Source organism: Leucoraja erinacea, unplaced genomic scaffold (assembly GCF_028641065.1).
Source record: "Leucoraja erinacea ecotype New England unplaced genomic scaffold, Leri_hhj_1 Leri_179S, whole genome shotgun sequence".
Classification (NCBI taxonomy): domain Eukaryota; kingdom Metazoa; phylum Chordata; class Chondrichthyes; order Rajiformes; family Rajidae; genus Leucoraja; species Leucoraja erinaceus.
Genome location: NW_026576080.1, coordinates 53,523 through 70,980, shown reverse-complemented (window position 1 = coordinate 70,980; position 17,458 = coordinate 53,523). Strand labels below are relative to the sequence as shown.

Sequence of the window (17,458 nt, the reverse complement as noted above, 5' to 3'; positions counted from 1 at the left end):
AATTCTAGAGAGTATAAACCAAGTCTATCCAGGCAACCAGCATCTGCAGTTCCTCTTTCTATGCTGGATGACTCTATCACACCTTGACTCCAGTTTGAAACATTAAAGAGCTGGAAGGCGAGGCTCAAGCAGCCAAAACACTGCATGGTGAAGCTGACACAGACCATTCGGCCCCTCAAGCCTGCTACTGTCCCTTATGTTTGGCATCCAGGCAAGTTAGGGCGGTGAATCTGTGGAACTCATTGCCACAGACGGCTGCGGTGGCCAAGTCATTGTGTGTGTTTTGAGCGGAGACTGTTCGGCTCTTGATTAGTAAGGACGTTAAAGGCTATGGGGAGAAGGCAGGAAGATGGGGTTTAGAGGGAAAGATAGATCAGCCATGATTGAATGGTGGAGCAGACTCGATGGGCCGAATGGCCTAACTCTGCTCCTATATCTTTGCATATTTAAATTGATCAGCAGGGTAAGGCGTGTTCACCTTGAACAGTGGAGCAGGGGAACAGGTGATATAAACGGCACATCTGTCTGCATTTGCTGTGTATCCCTCCCTTCCCAGCTTGTTTGTGTGACTGTCTAAATACCTGTTCATTGCTGCTACTGCAATGTGAACATGATGTAAGCACCTTCTTCCTTTCAGTGACACCTTCAGGCAATTTGGGAAATTCTGATAATTTTCAAAGATTCCACTTAATATTATCCAATTAGAAAGTAATTGCTTGTGCTGATAGCAGGGCTACTTTGTACTAATGCTGCAGAAACACATTAACATACCACCTTCAGCACGGCGACTTATCACAAGGCACCTCACACAAGTGCTATTTAGCAAGATTTGACAGCAAGCCTGCTAAACAGTTGTCAGACGGCCGACCAAATGCTTTGTCAGGCTGAGTGTGGAGGGGGTGAAAGGGCTTGCAGGAGGGAGCTGGACAAGCAGCAGCCCAGGCATCCAACGCCACAGCTGCCAGTCACGTGGCAATTCCAACAGGGAAGGGGTAGAGTCCGGAGCTGGACGAAGCCAGGGGGAGAATCAACATGTCAAACAAATAGTGGGGGAAACAGGCCATTCGGCCCGCTGCGCCCGTGCTGACTAGAAACATAGAAATTAGGTGCAGGAGTAGGCCATTCGGCCCTTCAAGCCTGCACCGCCATTCAATATGATCATGGCTGATCATCCAACTCCGTATCCCGTACCTGCCTTCTCTCCATACCCTCTGATCCCCTTAGCCACAAGGGCCACATCTAACTCCCTCTTAAATATAGCCAATGAACTGGCCTCAACTACCCTCTGTGGCAGAGAGTTCCAGAGATTCACCACTCTCTGTGTGAAAAAAGTTCTCCTCATCTCGGTTTTAAAGGATTTCCCCCTTATCCTTAAGTTGTGACCCCTTGTCCTGGACTTCCCCAACATCGGGGAACAATCTTCCTGCATCTAGCCTGTCCAACCCCTTAAGAATTTTGTAAGTTTCTATAAGATCCCCTCTCAATCTCCTAAATTCTAGAGAGTATAAACCAAGTCTATCCAGTCTTTCTTCATAAGACAGTCCTGACATCCCAGGAATCAGTCTGGTGAACCTTCTCTGCACTCCCTCTATGGCAATAATGTCCTTCCTCAGATTTGGAGACCAAAACTGTACGCAATACTCCAGGTGTGGTCTCACCAAGACCCTGTACAACTGCAGTAGAACCTCCCTGCTCCTATACTCAAATCCTTTTGCAATGAAAGCTAACATACCATTCACTTTCTTTAAAATATCCACTGACTTGTGGCCTCCACAGCCGTCTGTGGCAATGAGTTCCATCTTCCTGTAGCCAAGACATTTGCAGCCTACAATGGCTGAATAAATCAAGAGCTGGTTGAGACAGATGTTAGTGCAGTCAGTGGCTCTGCTTCCAACTCTGTCCCCAGCTGTGTGTTCCACGTATATTCCCCACTCTCTGGCTGAAGAATCTCCCCCTCAGATATCCTCAGATAATACAGATGCTGGTTTCTACCAAAGATACTGCTCACTGAAGGGCAATAATGAGTATTGACGACAGGGATAATGGGGAGAGGGACATGATCCAAATTAGAGTGGCCATGCAGGCCCTTCAGCCCACTGCGCCCATGCTATCATATAAACATAGAAATTAGGTGCAGGAGTAGGAGTAGGCCATTCGGCCCTTCGAGCCTGCACCGCCATTCAATATGATCATGGCTGATCATCCAACTCAGTATCCCGTACCTGCCTTCTCTCCATACCCCCTGATCCCCCTAGCCACAAGGGCCACATCTAACTCCCTCTTAAATATAGCCAATGAACTGGCCTCAACTACCCTCTGTGGCAGAGAGTTCCAGAGAGTCACCTGACTCTATCAGTCACCTATTTATCCTATTCCCACTTTTATTTTTCTCTACATTCCCATCAGCCTTCAAGATTCTATCCGTCACCCACACACACTCGGGCAATTTACAGCGGCCAGTTAACGGTGGTGTAGCGGGTAGAGCTGCTGCCTCACAGCGCCAAAGACCCGGGTTCCATCCTAACCACGGGTGCTGTCTGTACGGAGTTTGTACGTTCTCCCCGTGACCTGCGTGGGTTTTCTTGGAGATCTTCGGTTTCCTCCCACACTCCAAAGACGTGCAGGTTTGTGGGTTAATTGGCTTGGTGTAAATGTAAAGATTGTCCCTAGTGTGTGTGGGATAGTGTTAGTGTGCGGGGATCGCTGGTCGGTGCGGACTCGGTGGGCCGAAGGGCCTGTTTCCGCGCTGTATCTTTGAACTAAACTAAGCTAAACCCACCAATCCCGCACGTCTTTGGGATGTGGGAGGAAACAGGAGCAACGGGCGGAAACCCACGGGGTGAGAGACACTGCTGACCCAAGGTTAGGACTAAACCCAGGTCTCTGCTGTCGTGACGCAGCAGGGCAACGCTGCCGTCCAACTATTGCAACAAATGCAGCAAAAGATGCGGCAACAGGGTCAGGCTGAAAATAGGAAAATAAATTAAGAGCAACGTATTGGAGTCAGGAAAAGAATAAAAATGTTCTAACTGGTGATAATGTTTCTTTATGGGACTACTGTAGTAAGACGTTGTCAAAGTGACAGAGAGCTGCGGGCACTGCATCCTAATGGTCATGTCATGGTTACAACTCCACCCTCAACACTGATTATCATCACATCAATCTGATTCCCAACCCGGCAATAAGAGAATTTACATTCAGCTAATTACATAAATATGGGATAAACATGTAGAATCAGTCATTATATAAATCCAAGTGCTGGAGGAACAGAGGGTCGGGCAGCATCTGTGGATGGAAATGTACAGGAGATGTTTCATATGGTCCAAAGTGATAGGAGTAGAATTAGGCCATTCGGCCCATCTAGTCTACTCCGCCATTCAATCATGGCTGATCTATCTCTCCCTCCTAGCCCCATTCTCCTGCCTTATCCCCATAACCCCTGACACCCGCACTAATCAAGAATCTATCTATCTCTGCCTTAAATATATCCACTAATTTGGCCTCCACAGCCGTCTGTGGCAAAGAATTCCACAGATTCCAAAGAAATTCCTCCTCATCTTCTTCCTAAAGGAACGTCCTTTAATTCTGAGGCTGTGCCCTCTGGTCCTAGACTCTCTCACTAGTGCAAACTTCCTCTCCACATCCACTCTATCCAGGCATTTCACTATTCGGGTGGTTGGAGGTCGGTATGGACTGGATGGGCCGAAGGGCCTGTTCCTGTGCTGAATCAGTCTATGATGCATCTGGGACCCCAACTGCACAGGATGCACCTTCAACAGAAGAGCAGCCGTCATCCTTCAGCAGCCTGTGGGTGAATAATTACAGCACACAGCTTCCAGCTGGAGAGTGCACCCTAACCCTCCCCTTCAGTCCTGACACATTCTCTGCATATTCCTCCCTGTTTATTTCCGTGCTTCTGTCAGTGTCCAATTATTTCTGTTTAATTATTCCTTCCCCTCAACACCAGTCAAGGCACTGACCTGGGATGATGCAGGGGATTGTAGAGAGTACTGCGGGCCCAGAGCCTTGAACTTGTCATTCCCCGGCCATTCCTCCATCAGTTCCTCGTCGGCAATGACAAAGTTGTCCAGCGCTTTCAGGCTCCAGATGCTGTTGACGACAAAGTGGCGGTACGTTGGCACCAGGCTGATGGGGGTGTCGTACAGGGTCAGCACGGTGAGCTGTGGGCAGCCGCTCAGCGCCTCGATGCTGCACGTGTCACCAATGATGTTGTTGTGGAGATACAGCACCTGCAGACACTTCATCTCCCTCCAGAATAACTCGTCTGGGATCTCGGTAATCTGAGAGAGGGGGTGCAGAAACAGAGACAGGCCGTCAGTGAGGCAAAGTCATTCCGTCAAGAGTCAAGAGTCTTTCATTGTCACACCTACTGGCCACGGCACGATGAAATCTCATTTGCGGCAGATTAACAAGCCCATTAATGCAGCAACACACAGATAAACATTCATCAGGTCATCAGTCATCATTCGGCCATTCAGCCCATCAAGTCAAGAGTCAAGAGTGCTGTATTGTATAATAGAAACATAGAAATTAGGTGCAGGAGTAGGCCATTCGGCCCTTCGAGCCTGCACCGCCATTCAATATGATCATGGCTGATCATCCAACCACCAACCCACACACACACACACACACACACACACACACACACACACACACATATACACACACACATATACACACACATAAACATATCACTACACACAATATATACACACACATATATACACACACATATACATATATAAACACACGCGCAATATATACACACATATATACACACACACATACATATATACACACACCAGAAGGGTTTTGGCCCAAAACGTTGCCTATTTCCTTCGCTCCATAGATGCTGCCTCACCCACTGAGTTTCTCCAGCACTTTTGTCTACCTTTGATTTTCCAGCATCTGCAGTTCCTTCTTGAATGCACACACACGCACACATTCGTACACATAAAAAAACAAATAGTAGTGCAATAATAATAATAATAGTCTATGTAGTTCAATAGACAATAGGTGCAGGAGTAGGCCATTCGGCCCTTCAAGCCAGCACCACCACTCAATGTGATCATAGCTGATCATCCCTAATCAGTACCCCGTTCCTGCCTTCTCCCCATATCCCCTGACTCCGCTATCTTTAAGAGCCCTATCTAACTCTCTCTTGAAAGTACCAGAGAACCGGCCCTCAGAGGCAGAGAATTCCACTCACAACTCTATGTGAGAATAAATGTTTCCTCGTCTCAGGCTTACCCCTTATTCTTAAACTGTGGACCCTGGTTCTGGACTCCCCCAACATCGGGAAAATGTTTCCACTGAAGGCAAATGTTGCGTAATACAAGCATCGGGATACGCAGGCCCTTCGGCCCACTGTGTCTGGACTAGCCATCATGCACACTTCTATGCTAACCCCATCCCCACCACTTGGGCAGTAACTTGCTCTGTCTCGGTGATTCAAGTTCCTGGCCAGATACTTCTCAGACGTGGCGAGACTCCTTGCCTCCACCACCGTGATGAATGAATGAATGAATAAGTTTATTGGCCAAGTATTCACATACAAGGAATTTGCCTTGGTGCTCCACCCGCAAGTGACAACATGACATACAGACAGGTAGGAATGACACATAAAACATTAAACGTTAATAATAAAACATTATTGATTAAACATGTGAATTACATAAAATACCAGAGCAAAAGGAAGCTACAGATTTTTGGTTATTGAGTAGAGCTACTGCTCGTGGAAAAAAGCTGTTGTTATGTCTGGCTGTGGCAGCTTTGACAGTCCGGAGTCGCCTTCCAGAGGGAAGTGATTCAAAGAGTTTGTGGCCAGGGTGAGAGGGGCCAGAGAGGGGTCTTACTTTGCCAAGACTTACTATGATTACCCAGTTTCATGGGGGCTTGGACAGACCGAGTGACCACTCGGCCCATTCTGCCGCTGCTAGCTGTGACAGGCACACGCACACGGCTACACTATACACAGAGTCAATGGTTCAGAGGTTGCAGGACGGACTGACAAGATGTTACATTGAACCCCAACTGCATGTTTAGGCATTTTAAGACCCTCTTAGCCGAAGTGATGCCAGTAGCTCCAAGGACCTGGCCAAAATCCTCTACATAGAAACATAGAAAATAAGTGCAGGAGATGGCGGAGTAGACTTGATAGGCCGAATGGCCTAATTCTATCCTATCCCTTATGACCTAGTTTAGAGATACAGCGCAGAAGCAGGCCTTTCGGCTCACCAAGTCTGAGCCGACCAGCGATCTCGCACACTAACACACCAGGGACAATTTTACAAATTATACCAAGCCAATTAACCTACAAAACTGTACATCCTTTGAGTGTGGGAGGAAAGCGGAGAAAACCCACGCTGGTCACGGGGAGAACGTACAGACTCCGTGCAGACAGCACCCGTAGTCAGGATGGAACCCGGGTCTCTGATGCTGTGAGGCAGCAGCTCTACCCGCTGCGTCACTGGAATTCACGTGAGGTACAATGAAAACCTATTTTGTTGCGTGCTATTGTATAGGGCTCTGGTGAGACCACATGTGGAGTATTGTGTACAGTTTTGGTCTCCTAATTTGAGGAAGGACATCCCTGTGATTGAGGCAGTGCAGCGTAGGTTCACGAGATTAATCCCTGGGATCGCGGGACTGTCATATGAGGAAAGATTGAAAAGACTAGGCTTGTATTCACTGGAGTTTGGAAGGATGAGGGGGGATCTTATAGAAACATATAAAATTATAAAAGGACTGGACAAGCTGGATGCAGGAAGAATATTCCCAATGTTGGGCGAGTCCAGAACCAGGGGCCACAGTCTTAGAATAAAAGGGAGGTCATTTAAGACTGAGGTGAGAAAAAACCTTTTCACCCTGAAAGTTGTGAATTTATGGAATTCTCTGCCACAGAGGGCAGTGGAGGCCAAGTCACTGGATGGATTTAAGAGAGAGTTAGATAGAGCTCTAGGGGCTAGTGGAGTCAAAGGATATGGGTAGAAGGCAGGCACAGGTTATTGATAGGGGACGATCAGCCATGATCACAATGAATGGCGGTGCTGGCTCAAAGGACCGAATGGCCTCCTCCTGCACCAATTTTCTATGTCTATGTCTATCTAGTCAGCGTGAAGACAATACATGATTACAATCGAGCCGTCCATTGTGTACAGATACAGCATAAAGGAAATAATATTTAGTGCAAGATTAAGTCCAGTAAAGTCCGATTAAAGATAGTCCGAGGGTTTACAATGAGGAAGATGGGAGGCCAGGACCGCTGTCTATTTCTTTTGAAGTGGTTTGAAGGACTGATGGGAATGAGAGGCACTGCATGAACTGAAGTTCTACTGTGTGAGCAAGTAGTGAGCAGAAGACAAGAGAGAACATTCCATTGCTACTGATGCAAGATTTATAGCTTGCGTAACTGTGATAAATCTTTCACACCTGCAGGACTTCCCAAAGCACTTCACACACAGTCTTGTTTTCAGGTGTAGCCAGGATAACAATGAAGGAAGCAGGGGAGCCAGGCACATGCAGACTTGGTGAAAACAATAGACAATAGACAACAGGTGCAGGAGTAGGCCATTCAGCCCTTCGAGCCAGCACCGCCATTCAATGTGATCATGGCTGATCATCCCCAATCAGCACCCCATTCCTGCCTTCTCCCCATATCCCCTGACTCCGCTATCTTTAAGAGCCCTATCTAGCTCTCTCTTGAAAGTATCCAGAGAACCCGCCTCCACCGCCCTCTGAGGCAGAGAATTCCACAGACTCACAACTCTCTGTGTGAAAAAGTGTTTCCTCGTCTCCGTTCTAAATGGCTTACCCCTTATTCTTAAACTGTGGCCCCTGGTTCTGGACTCCCCCAACATCGGGAACATGTTTCCTGCCTCTAGCGTGTCCAAGCCCTTAACAATCTTATATGTTTCAATAAGATCCCTCTCATCCTTCTAAACACCAGAGTGTACAAGCCCAGCCGCTCCATTCTCTCAGCATATGACAATTTGTATTTCCTGGGAAGGAGGCCATTTTGTTCCATCAATTTTGTGCTAACTCACAGACCAATCTCACTCCCCACTAACTTACCCCCCCCCCCCCCCCACTCCCATCAACCCCTCCCCCCACTCACATCAACCCCCCCCAGACACCGGGGGCAATTTACAGCGGCCCTTTAAACCCCCCCCACCCCGCACCTTCATAAGTTCAAGGAGCAGAATTTGGCCATTCGGCCCATCAAGTCTACTCCGTCATTCAATCATGGCTGGTCTATCTCTCACTCTCCACCCCATTCTCCTGCCTTCTCCCCATAACCCCTGACACCCGCACTAATCACCGTCACTACCCTTACTTGTCTTTGGGACGTGGGAGTAAAGCGGAGCACACGGGGGAAACCCAAGCGGTCACAGGGAGAACGTGCAAACTCCACATAGATAGCACCAGAAGTCAGGATCGAACCCGGGTCTTTGAAATGGTGTAGCCCCAACCAACATACGATGAGCGTTTGTCGGCGCTGGGCCTGTACTCGCTGGACTTTAGAAGAATGAGGGGGGACCTCAATGAAACGTACAGAATAATGAAAGGCCTGGATAGAGTGGATGTGGAGAGGATGTTTCCACTAGTGGGAGAGTCTAGGACCAGAGGTCACAGCCTCAGAATTAAAGGACGTTCTTTTATGATGGTGATGAGGAGGAATTTCTTTAGTCAGAGGGTGGTGAATCTGTGGAATTCTTTGCCACAGACGGCTGTGGAGGCCACAAGTCAGTGGATATATTTAAGGCAGAGATAGATACATTCTTGATTAGTGCGGGTGTCAGGGGTTATGGGGAGAAGGTAGGAGAATGGGGTTAGGAGGGAGAGATAGATCAGCCATGATTGAATGGCGGAGTAGACTTAATGGGCCGAATGTCCTAATTCTTCTGATAACACTTATGACCTTAAGTTACATCATCTGTTTTAGGGGGGTTGGCAGCTGTCAGCTATCTGGTTCATCCTCATATGGTCATTATTGTAGCTTCACCATCCAGCTGTGTCAGTGGTCACCATCCAGCTGTGTATAGATAGGTTAACATTGCATTAGAGGGGTGGCACAACCAGCAGCACATCTGCCCTCAGTCGGCTTCTCAATCCAGGGCAGGAATTAGTGATGGAAACCTGGCATGTCGACAACAACTCTCACCAACTTCTACAGATGCACCGTGGAAGCTCTCCCATCGACTTCCATCACCGCTTGGTTTGGGAACAGCCCTGCCCATGGCCGCAAGAAATTGCAGAGAGTGTATGGATGTAGCCCGGTCCATCACACACACCACACTCCCCACCATTGTAGATGTAGCCCAGTCCATCACACACCACACTCCCCACCATTGTAGATGTAGCCCAGTCCATCACACACTCTCCACCATTGTAGATGTAGCCCAGTCCATCACACACCACACTCCCCACCATTGTAGATGTAGCCCAGTCCATCACACACACACCACACTCCCCACCATTGTAGATGTAGCCCAGTCCCACACACACCACACCCCCACCATTGTAGATGTAGCCCAGTCCCACACACACCACACTCCCCACCATTGTAGATGTAGCCCAGTCCCACACAGACCACACTCCCCACCATTGTAGATGTAGCCCAGTCCATCACACACCACACTCCCCACCATTGTAGATGTAGCCCAGTCCCACACACACCACACTCCCCACCATTGTAGATGTAGCCCAGTCCATCACACACCACACTCCCCACCATTGTAGATGTAGCCCAGTCCATCACACACACCACACTCCCCACCATTGTAGATGTAGCCCAGTCCATCACACACACCACACTCCCCACCATTGTAGATGTAGCCCAGTCCCACACAGACCACACTCCACCATTGTAGATGTAGCCCAGTCCATCACACACACCACACTCCCCATCACTGACTCCATCTAGACTTCATGCTGCCTCGGGAAAGCAGCCAACATCATCGAGGACCACTCACACCCTGGTTGAGCAACGTTTTTTTGTTTCCTCTGGGTATGTGAATACTCAGGAAATGACAATAAAGATATACAATACAATACAATTCCCTCTCCTCCCCTCTCCCGTCGGGCAGAATGGTCTCCTAGTTTTATATAGATGCCCTGTTTGTCAACAGCGTCCTTGCGACATCGTCTCCATTTCACGTGGAGGTGGGTGGAAGGAGGTCAGGGTTCAAATCCTGCGAGAGTCAGACTCTGGTCCTCTGCCCTGTAGTCTGGGAGCAACTCTCCCTCCTCTTCACACTGCAGTGCCAGTCTGCAGAGACTCTATGGGCTGCTGATCAAGTGCCGTGGACCGTAGAGGGGACATAATGAGGCCAGTCAGGCCACGATCACAGGGACAGCATGGAGACTCCCTCTCTGTGTAAATAGCTGCTGCAAACATCCAGTGAGGACACTGATTGGCAGCGAGCGGCAGCTTTGTGACTGTACCACTGGGTTATACGGAGATCACACATCCTGCCTCACTTACATGGTTGCTATGGAGATCCAGCTTGATTAGATTGGGACAGTTTGAGAGAGCATCCATCTTGGAGATGTAATTCCTGGGCAGAATGCAGACACGCAGAGCGGAGCAGTTGGTCAAGTAGCCCATGTTGATCAGGTAACATGCCGACATGTTCACCACCACAATCTCATTCAGTTTCTTCTCCTTGCTCATGTGCACCATCTCCCCACACGACAAGATCAACGAGATTGAAGGGGACACCAGGTGTGTGTTGTCCACCAATCGCTTCAGCTCTGACAACATCTGTGGAGACACAACGCTCTTACAGGGAAAGCAAAAAGACTTAGACATGCAACAGGAGGAATCACAGACACACGGCAGCGAAACAGGCCCTTCGGCCCAACTCAACCATGCTGACCAACTTCCCTAACTGAACTAGCCCCACCTGTCCACATTTGGCCCGTATCACTCTTGACCTTCCCTATCCACAGAACTGTGCAAAGGTCATAAGTGATAGGAGTAGAATTAGGCCATTCTGCCCATCAAGTCTACTCTGTTATTCAATCGTGGCTGATCTATCTCTCCCTCCTAACCCCATTCTCCTGCCTTCTCCTCATAACCCCTGACACCCGTACTAATCCACATGTTGGTGCAGTCAGTACCTGACTCACTGACCTCCTCTGGCAGCTGGCTGCATAGATATGGCATCCTGGTCGGCATGGACATGTTGGGCTGAAGGCCCAGTTTCTGTGCTGTCGGACTATGTCACTATCACCCCATTGCCCTCAGTAAATTGCGCTTGCCACGTACTTTACTTTGAAAACACTGACTGTGCCCGATTATTACAGTGATTAGCAAGGGTGTGAATGAAGAAATCTCTGTCCCACTCCTCGTCCTGTGCTCTGCAGCCATCTCTCCACATCCACCCTGTCAATCTCTCCAAGGTCTCATACATTTCAATGAGATCAGCTTTCATTCCCCTGAAGAGTGTAGGCCCATTTCATTCAATCTTCATTGCACGACCTTCTGATCCCAGAATGTAGCAAATCACTTTTTAATAGGTATTTTTAATCACTGCTGGCTTCTCCACTACAGATCCTCCTGTGATGTGGGATGTGTTAGTCAGTGACTGCCACCTAGTGTACCTCGCCACACTGCATCAGCCTCTGCACACAACCCAGTGCAGTCATGTGCAGCCCTCATGAAATGAAACACTCCAAGCCCTTGAGAGTGATTATCCACAAGAAGAGAGACAAAGAGAGAGACACACTTGGTTGAAGAGTGAGCATCTCAACGGGGAAAAGAAATGTTGGAATCTAAAAGCAGATTATTATCGCATTCGAGGACACTTGCGGATCAACAAAAAGGACAAGGAGGATTACAAGCAACTGCAGATGCTGAAATCTTCAGCAAAGCGCAAAGTGCCGGAGGAACTCAGGTAGCATCTGTGGAGGGAACTGGCACACACGAGGCTTTGGGTCGGGACAAGAATGGTCCCTTCCGACCACAGATGCTGCCTAACCCGCTGAGTTCCTCCAGGACTTGACGTTTTGTCCAAAAGACAGGGGGATCTACGTTGGCGGGCAGATGCTACAGGTGGCTCAGAAGGCAAAGAGCATTGGCGTTTACTGAAGAAGGTTCGACTTTGGAAGATTCTGTTAAAACTCAGCAACATCCCAGCCGTGCATAAGTCTGGAGATCTGTGCTCAGCTCATCAACTTTCCCAGAAGACTGAGGAAGGCAGGAGGGGAGGGCAGGGTCAGGGTCTGTGCAGGGAGCCACCGATCCGGCCCCTGCTCGTCCACTGAGGACCGGAGAAACGGACCGGAGGATGGAATGGGGAGGGGGGGGGGTTCCCCGGGGCACAAAGGCTGAAGGTGGCTGGGCAAGGTGAGGGACAACGGGTTTGCTGGAGGCCCTGTAGCAGCCTGGTACTCGCCTGGATCAGGCGTAACTCCAGCAGACCGCGCGCACGCACCACGCACGACTTTCTAAATGGAACCAAAGCCTGGCCACTTTTGCCTGGGGTCGCACTGGACTATTTCTATGCTCCTTCTACTAATCTGGGATCGTGCTTCGGTACGGCAATACCTTATGGGACAATATGAAAAATAAAGAACTGACAGGAAGCGCTGCCTCAAAAAGGCCGCCAGCATCATCAGAGACCCACACCACCCTGGTCACCCTCTCATCTCGCTGCTACCATCGGGGAAGAAGGTACAGGAGCCTGAAAACCGTGACCTCCAGGTTCAAGAACAGCTTCTTCCCTCCAACCATCAGGCGCTTGAACACTGCACACTAACCTCAGCAACACTAACCTGGCAACACTAACCTCTCCCCTACCTCAGCATCCCAGACCCACTGCAGACTTTGTTTTGGTTGCCCTACGGACTTTGGTTTTGCAGTATTATGGTCTGGTAACCTTGTATGACTAATTATTAATTTATTGTATCATTGATTTTTGTATATTTATCCGTGTGTTCTTACGATAATGGGCCTGTAAAACTGCAGCGTGGAAGAATTTCATTGTTCTGCTGCCAGGACATGGCTTTGACTAAGTGTGGGTGAGGTCACGCTGAGAGTATTGTGCTGCATCTGGTCGCTTATTCACGAAAGACGACACTGTCATTGGAGGCAGTCCACAGGAACTAAACAATGCCAATTCCCAAGATGAGAGGGTTATCCTATCTCAGGTAGCAAAAAAATTACATCTATATTTTCTGGAGTTCAGAAGACTGAGGGGTGATCTTACTGAAAGAGTGTACACTTGCCTTTATCAGTAGGTAATAATAGCATTGAGTAGATAATAGACAATAGGTGCAGGAGTAGACCATTCGGCCCTTCGAACTTCGAATAATGCATTTCGTTGTCTCTGTACTGTACACTGACAATGACAATTAAAATTGAATCTGAATCTGAATCTGAACCAGCACCGCCATTCAATGTGATCGTGGCTGATCATCCCCAATCAGTATCCCGTTCCTGCCTTCTCCCCATATCCCCTGACTCTGCTATCTTTAAGAGCCCTAGCTAGCTCTCTCTTGAAAGCATCCAGAGAACCTGCCTCCACCGCCCTCTGAGATAGAGAATTCCACAGACTCACCACTCTCTACGTTCTAAATGGCTTACCCCTTATTCTTAAACTGTGGCTCCTGGTTCTGGACTCCCCCAACATCGGGAACATGTTTCCTGCCTCTAGCGTGTCCAAACCCTTAATAATCTTATATGTTTCAATAAGATCCCCTCTCATCCTTTTAAATTCCAGAGTTAACTAAAGTCATGTTACAGCTGTATAAAAATGTGGTTTAGCCATTGTGTGCTATACCTGTCACCCTTTTACAGGAAGGGTGTAGCGGCTTTGTAGAGGGTGTTGGACATTCACCCAAATGTTGCCTGGAATAGAGGGTATTAGCTATGAAGAAAAATGGACACAAAGTGCTGGAGTAACTCAGCAGGTCAGGCAGCATCTCTGGAGAAAAAGGATAGGTGGTGCTTTGGGTTGGGACCCTTCATCTGACTGAAGAGGGGCTGTGACCTGAAACATCACCCATCCTTTCTCTCCGGAGATGCTGCCTGACCTGCTGAGTTACTCCAGCACTTTGTGTCTATCTTTGGTGTTTATCAACCAGCATCCGCAGTTCCTTGTTTCTATGTTGGACGAACTTGGATATTTTTTCTCTGGAGCCATTTGCCTGGATGAAAGCACATCTCCAGATTCAGGGGCAGTTTCTTCCCAACTGTTATCAGGCAAGTGAACCATCCTATTACCAAATAGAGAGCGGTCCTGACCTCCCATTTATCACAATGGAAACCCGTAGTCTGTCTTTATTCAGGCTTTACTGGGCTGTTATCTTGCACTAAACATTATTCCCTTAATCCTGTATATATACGCTGTGGGCAGCTTGATTGTAATCAGGTATAGTCTTTCCGCTGACTGGAGACTATGCAGCAAAAAGGATTTTCACTCTACCTCAGTACACGTGACAATAAACAAAACTAAATACCTTTAAATCTTCCCTGTCCATGTACCTGTCCAAATGCTGTTATTGTACTTAGCTACAAGAAAAATGCTGAATAGCAGGAACAATAAAAGGGAAGAACTGTGACAAGGAAGAAGGCAGCAGGAAATCATCAACAAATGGGATGATGCCCCAGGGGAAATGGTCTGGTTATGTTGCACGGAAAGAATCGCATCGACTCCAGGTTACAAATTAATTGTTGACTTCCATGGCTAACCCGGTTTCGAGGGCACTTGGTAATATGAGAGTCCGTGTCAGAGAGGGTGCCTGCAAGTGGTGACAGTCCACCAAGCATATATTTATCATGATTAGTGGATTAGTAACTAAAGATCAGGGCTTCTGGATCAATGACAGAGATTGATGGTGAGCAGTTGTTGAACTCCGGTTCCAAATGGACTCGGGTGAAATCAAAAACAAGATTCAAAAACAAGAAGGCAAGGGTTTAAGATGACAGGGAGAGATTATAAAGGGATCTGATGGGTGTTTTTCACACAAAGGATGGCTGATAACAAACGCACTGCCAGATGAGGTGATAGAATCAGATGCAGTCACTATGTTTAAGAGGCATTTGATTAGAGCGTGTATTGAAAGATATGGGCCTTAATATGGGGAAGTGGGAATAGTGTAGATTGGCATGGACCTGGTGGGCCGAAGGGCCAGTTTCACACATAAGGTCCACCCAACTTCATCCCACCACACATCCCCGCCCAGACTGACACCTCGTGGTGAAGACCCTGTCACTGTGACCCTGCCCATAATAAAGACCGACCCACAATGTGAAACCTCACCAGAGCAAAGCCCAGGCCCACAGACTTCCTCTGCAAGCAAAGCCGGCCCACAGAGTGACAACTGCTACAGAGCACCCACCTGATAATACCCTGCAGGACAGCACCCACCTGATCACACCCTGCACAGTAGCACCCAGCCTGACCCCACCCTGCAGGGCAGCACCCACCTGATCACACCCTGCAGGGCAGCACCCAGCCTGACCCCATCCTGCAGGGCAGCACCCAGCCTGACCCCATCCTGCAGGGCAGCACCCACCTGACCCCACCCTGCAGGACAGCACCCACCTGACCCCACCCTGCAGGGCAGCACCCAGCCTGACCCCACCCTGCACAGTAGCACCCACCTGACCCCACCCTGCACAGTAGCACCCAGCCTGACCCCACCCTGCACAGTAGCACCCACCTGACCCCACCCTGCAGGGCAGCACCCAGCCTGACCCCACCCTGCACAGTAGCACCCAGCCTGACCCCACCCAGCAGGACAGCACCCACCCTGACCCCACCCTGCAGGACAGCACCCACCTGACCCCACCCTGCAGGTAGCACCCACCTGACCCACCCTGCAGGGCAGCACCCAGCCTGACCCCACCCTGCAGGGCAGCACCCACCTGACCCCACCCTGCAGGGCAGCACCCACCTGACCCCACCCTGCAGGACAGCACCCACCTGACCCCACCCTGCAGGGCAGCACCCAGCCTGACCCCACCCTACAGGGCAGCACCCAGCCTGACCCCACCCTGCAGGGCAGCACCCAGCCTGACCCCACCCTGCAGGGCAGCACCCAGCCTGACCCCACCCTGCAGAGTACCACCCACCTGACCCCACCCTGCAGGGCAGCACCCAGCCTGACCCCACCCTGCAGGGCAGCACCCAGCCTGACCCCACCCTGCACAGTAGCACCCCACCTGACCCCACCCTGCAGGACAGAACCCAGCCTGACCCCACCCTGCAGGACAGCACCCAACACCCTGCAGGACAGCACCCAACATCACCACACACAAAGTGGCGACCCACAGAGGAAGGACCCATTAATGGTGACCCCGCCATCTGACCCCAGGCGCCGCGGCTCGGGCCCTGGAGACCGACCTGGCGAGCGGTGGCGCTGGTGGCGGCGGCGGGAACCCGCAGGCTCTTGACGCGCTTCATGGAGCAGGCCGCGTTACCCGGGGCAACGGCTCCAGCACGCCGCCACCGCGCCTGCGCCGCCCCGACCCCTCCCCCTGACCAGGCCCCGCCCCTTGACCAGACCCCGCCCCTTGACCAGACCCCGCCCCTTGACCAGGCCCCGCCCCTTGACCAGGCCCCGCCCCTTGACCAGACCCCGCCCCTTGACCAGACCCCGCCCCTTGACCAGGCCCCGCCCCTTGACCAGACCCCGCCCCTTGACTAGAGAAAGAAATAAAGAACGGCCCCGCCCCTTGACTAGACCCCGCCCCTTGACCAGGCCCCGCCCCTTGACCAGACCCCGCCCCTTGCTCAGACCCCGCCCCTTAACCTGGCCCCTCCCCGTGGCCAGACCCCGCCCCTTGGACAGAACCCGCCCCCCCCTAGTGGGTCTGCTGAAGTTTGAGCCCATTCGACCCATCGAGTGTGTCTATCTTCAGTGTGAGCCCCTAGACTATGATCCCACAGATGAGCACCAGGCCATCATGTATACATATTTCATCTACAGTTCCTTCCTCCACGTCTGTCTATGTCTTGATCGTGCCCCGCTGGGTGTGAGTGAGCGAGGCTGCTCATTCCCAGCTACAGGTTCAGTCACTAGCTGACCCATCCGTGACCTGTCCAACACTGACCACTGCCAAAGTCCAGTCTGTTACCGGCCAGAGACACGGCTGGAATGTGGAGCTACCATCACCTGCTGGAGGAACTTAGGGGGTCGAGCAGCATCTGTGGGGGGAGAAGGATCGATCAATGGTTTGGGTAGGAAGGATGGAGTCCTAAAAGATTTCCCCTTTATCCTTAAACTGTGACTCCTTGTTCTGGACTTCCCCAACATCGGGAACAATCTTCCTGCATCTAGCCTGTCCAACCCCTTAAGAATTTTGTAAGTTTCTATTAGATCCCCCCTCAATCTTCTAAATTCTAGCGAGTACAAGCCGAGTCTTTTTTTTTATTTTAAATATTTTATTTTACTAGAAGTAAGTACAGTCATATGGCACCAAAGT

At 50.1% G+C, this 17,458-nt stretch overlaps 1 protein-coding gene across 1 annotated transcript in view; it reads right to left on the bottom strand.

Moving 5' to 3' along the window:
- Positions 1-16,503, bottom strand: part of LOC129716177 (leucine-rich repeat and IQ domain-containing protein 3-like) — a 49,981-nt gene extending 33,478 nt beyond the window's left edge. The window contains 3 exon segments of the mRNA XM_055666050.1: positions 3,981-4,301; positions 10,508-10,786; positions 16,377-16,503. Coding sequence (XP_055522025.1) covers positions 3,981-4,301; positions 10,508-10,786; positions 16,377-16,436 — 660 coding nt within the window. The 5' untranslated portion in view covers positions 16,437-16,503.
- Between the last annotated feature and the right edge of the window lie 955 nt (positions 16,504-17,458).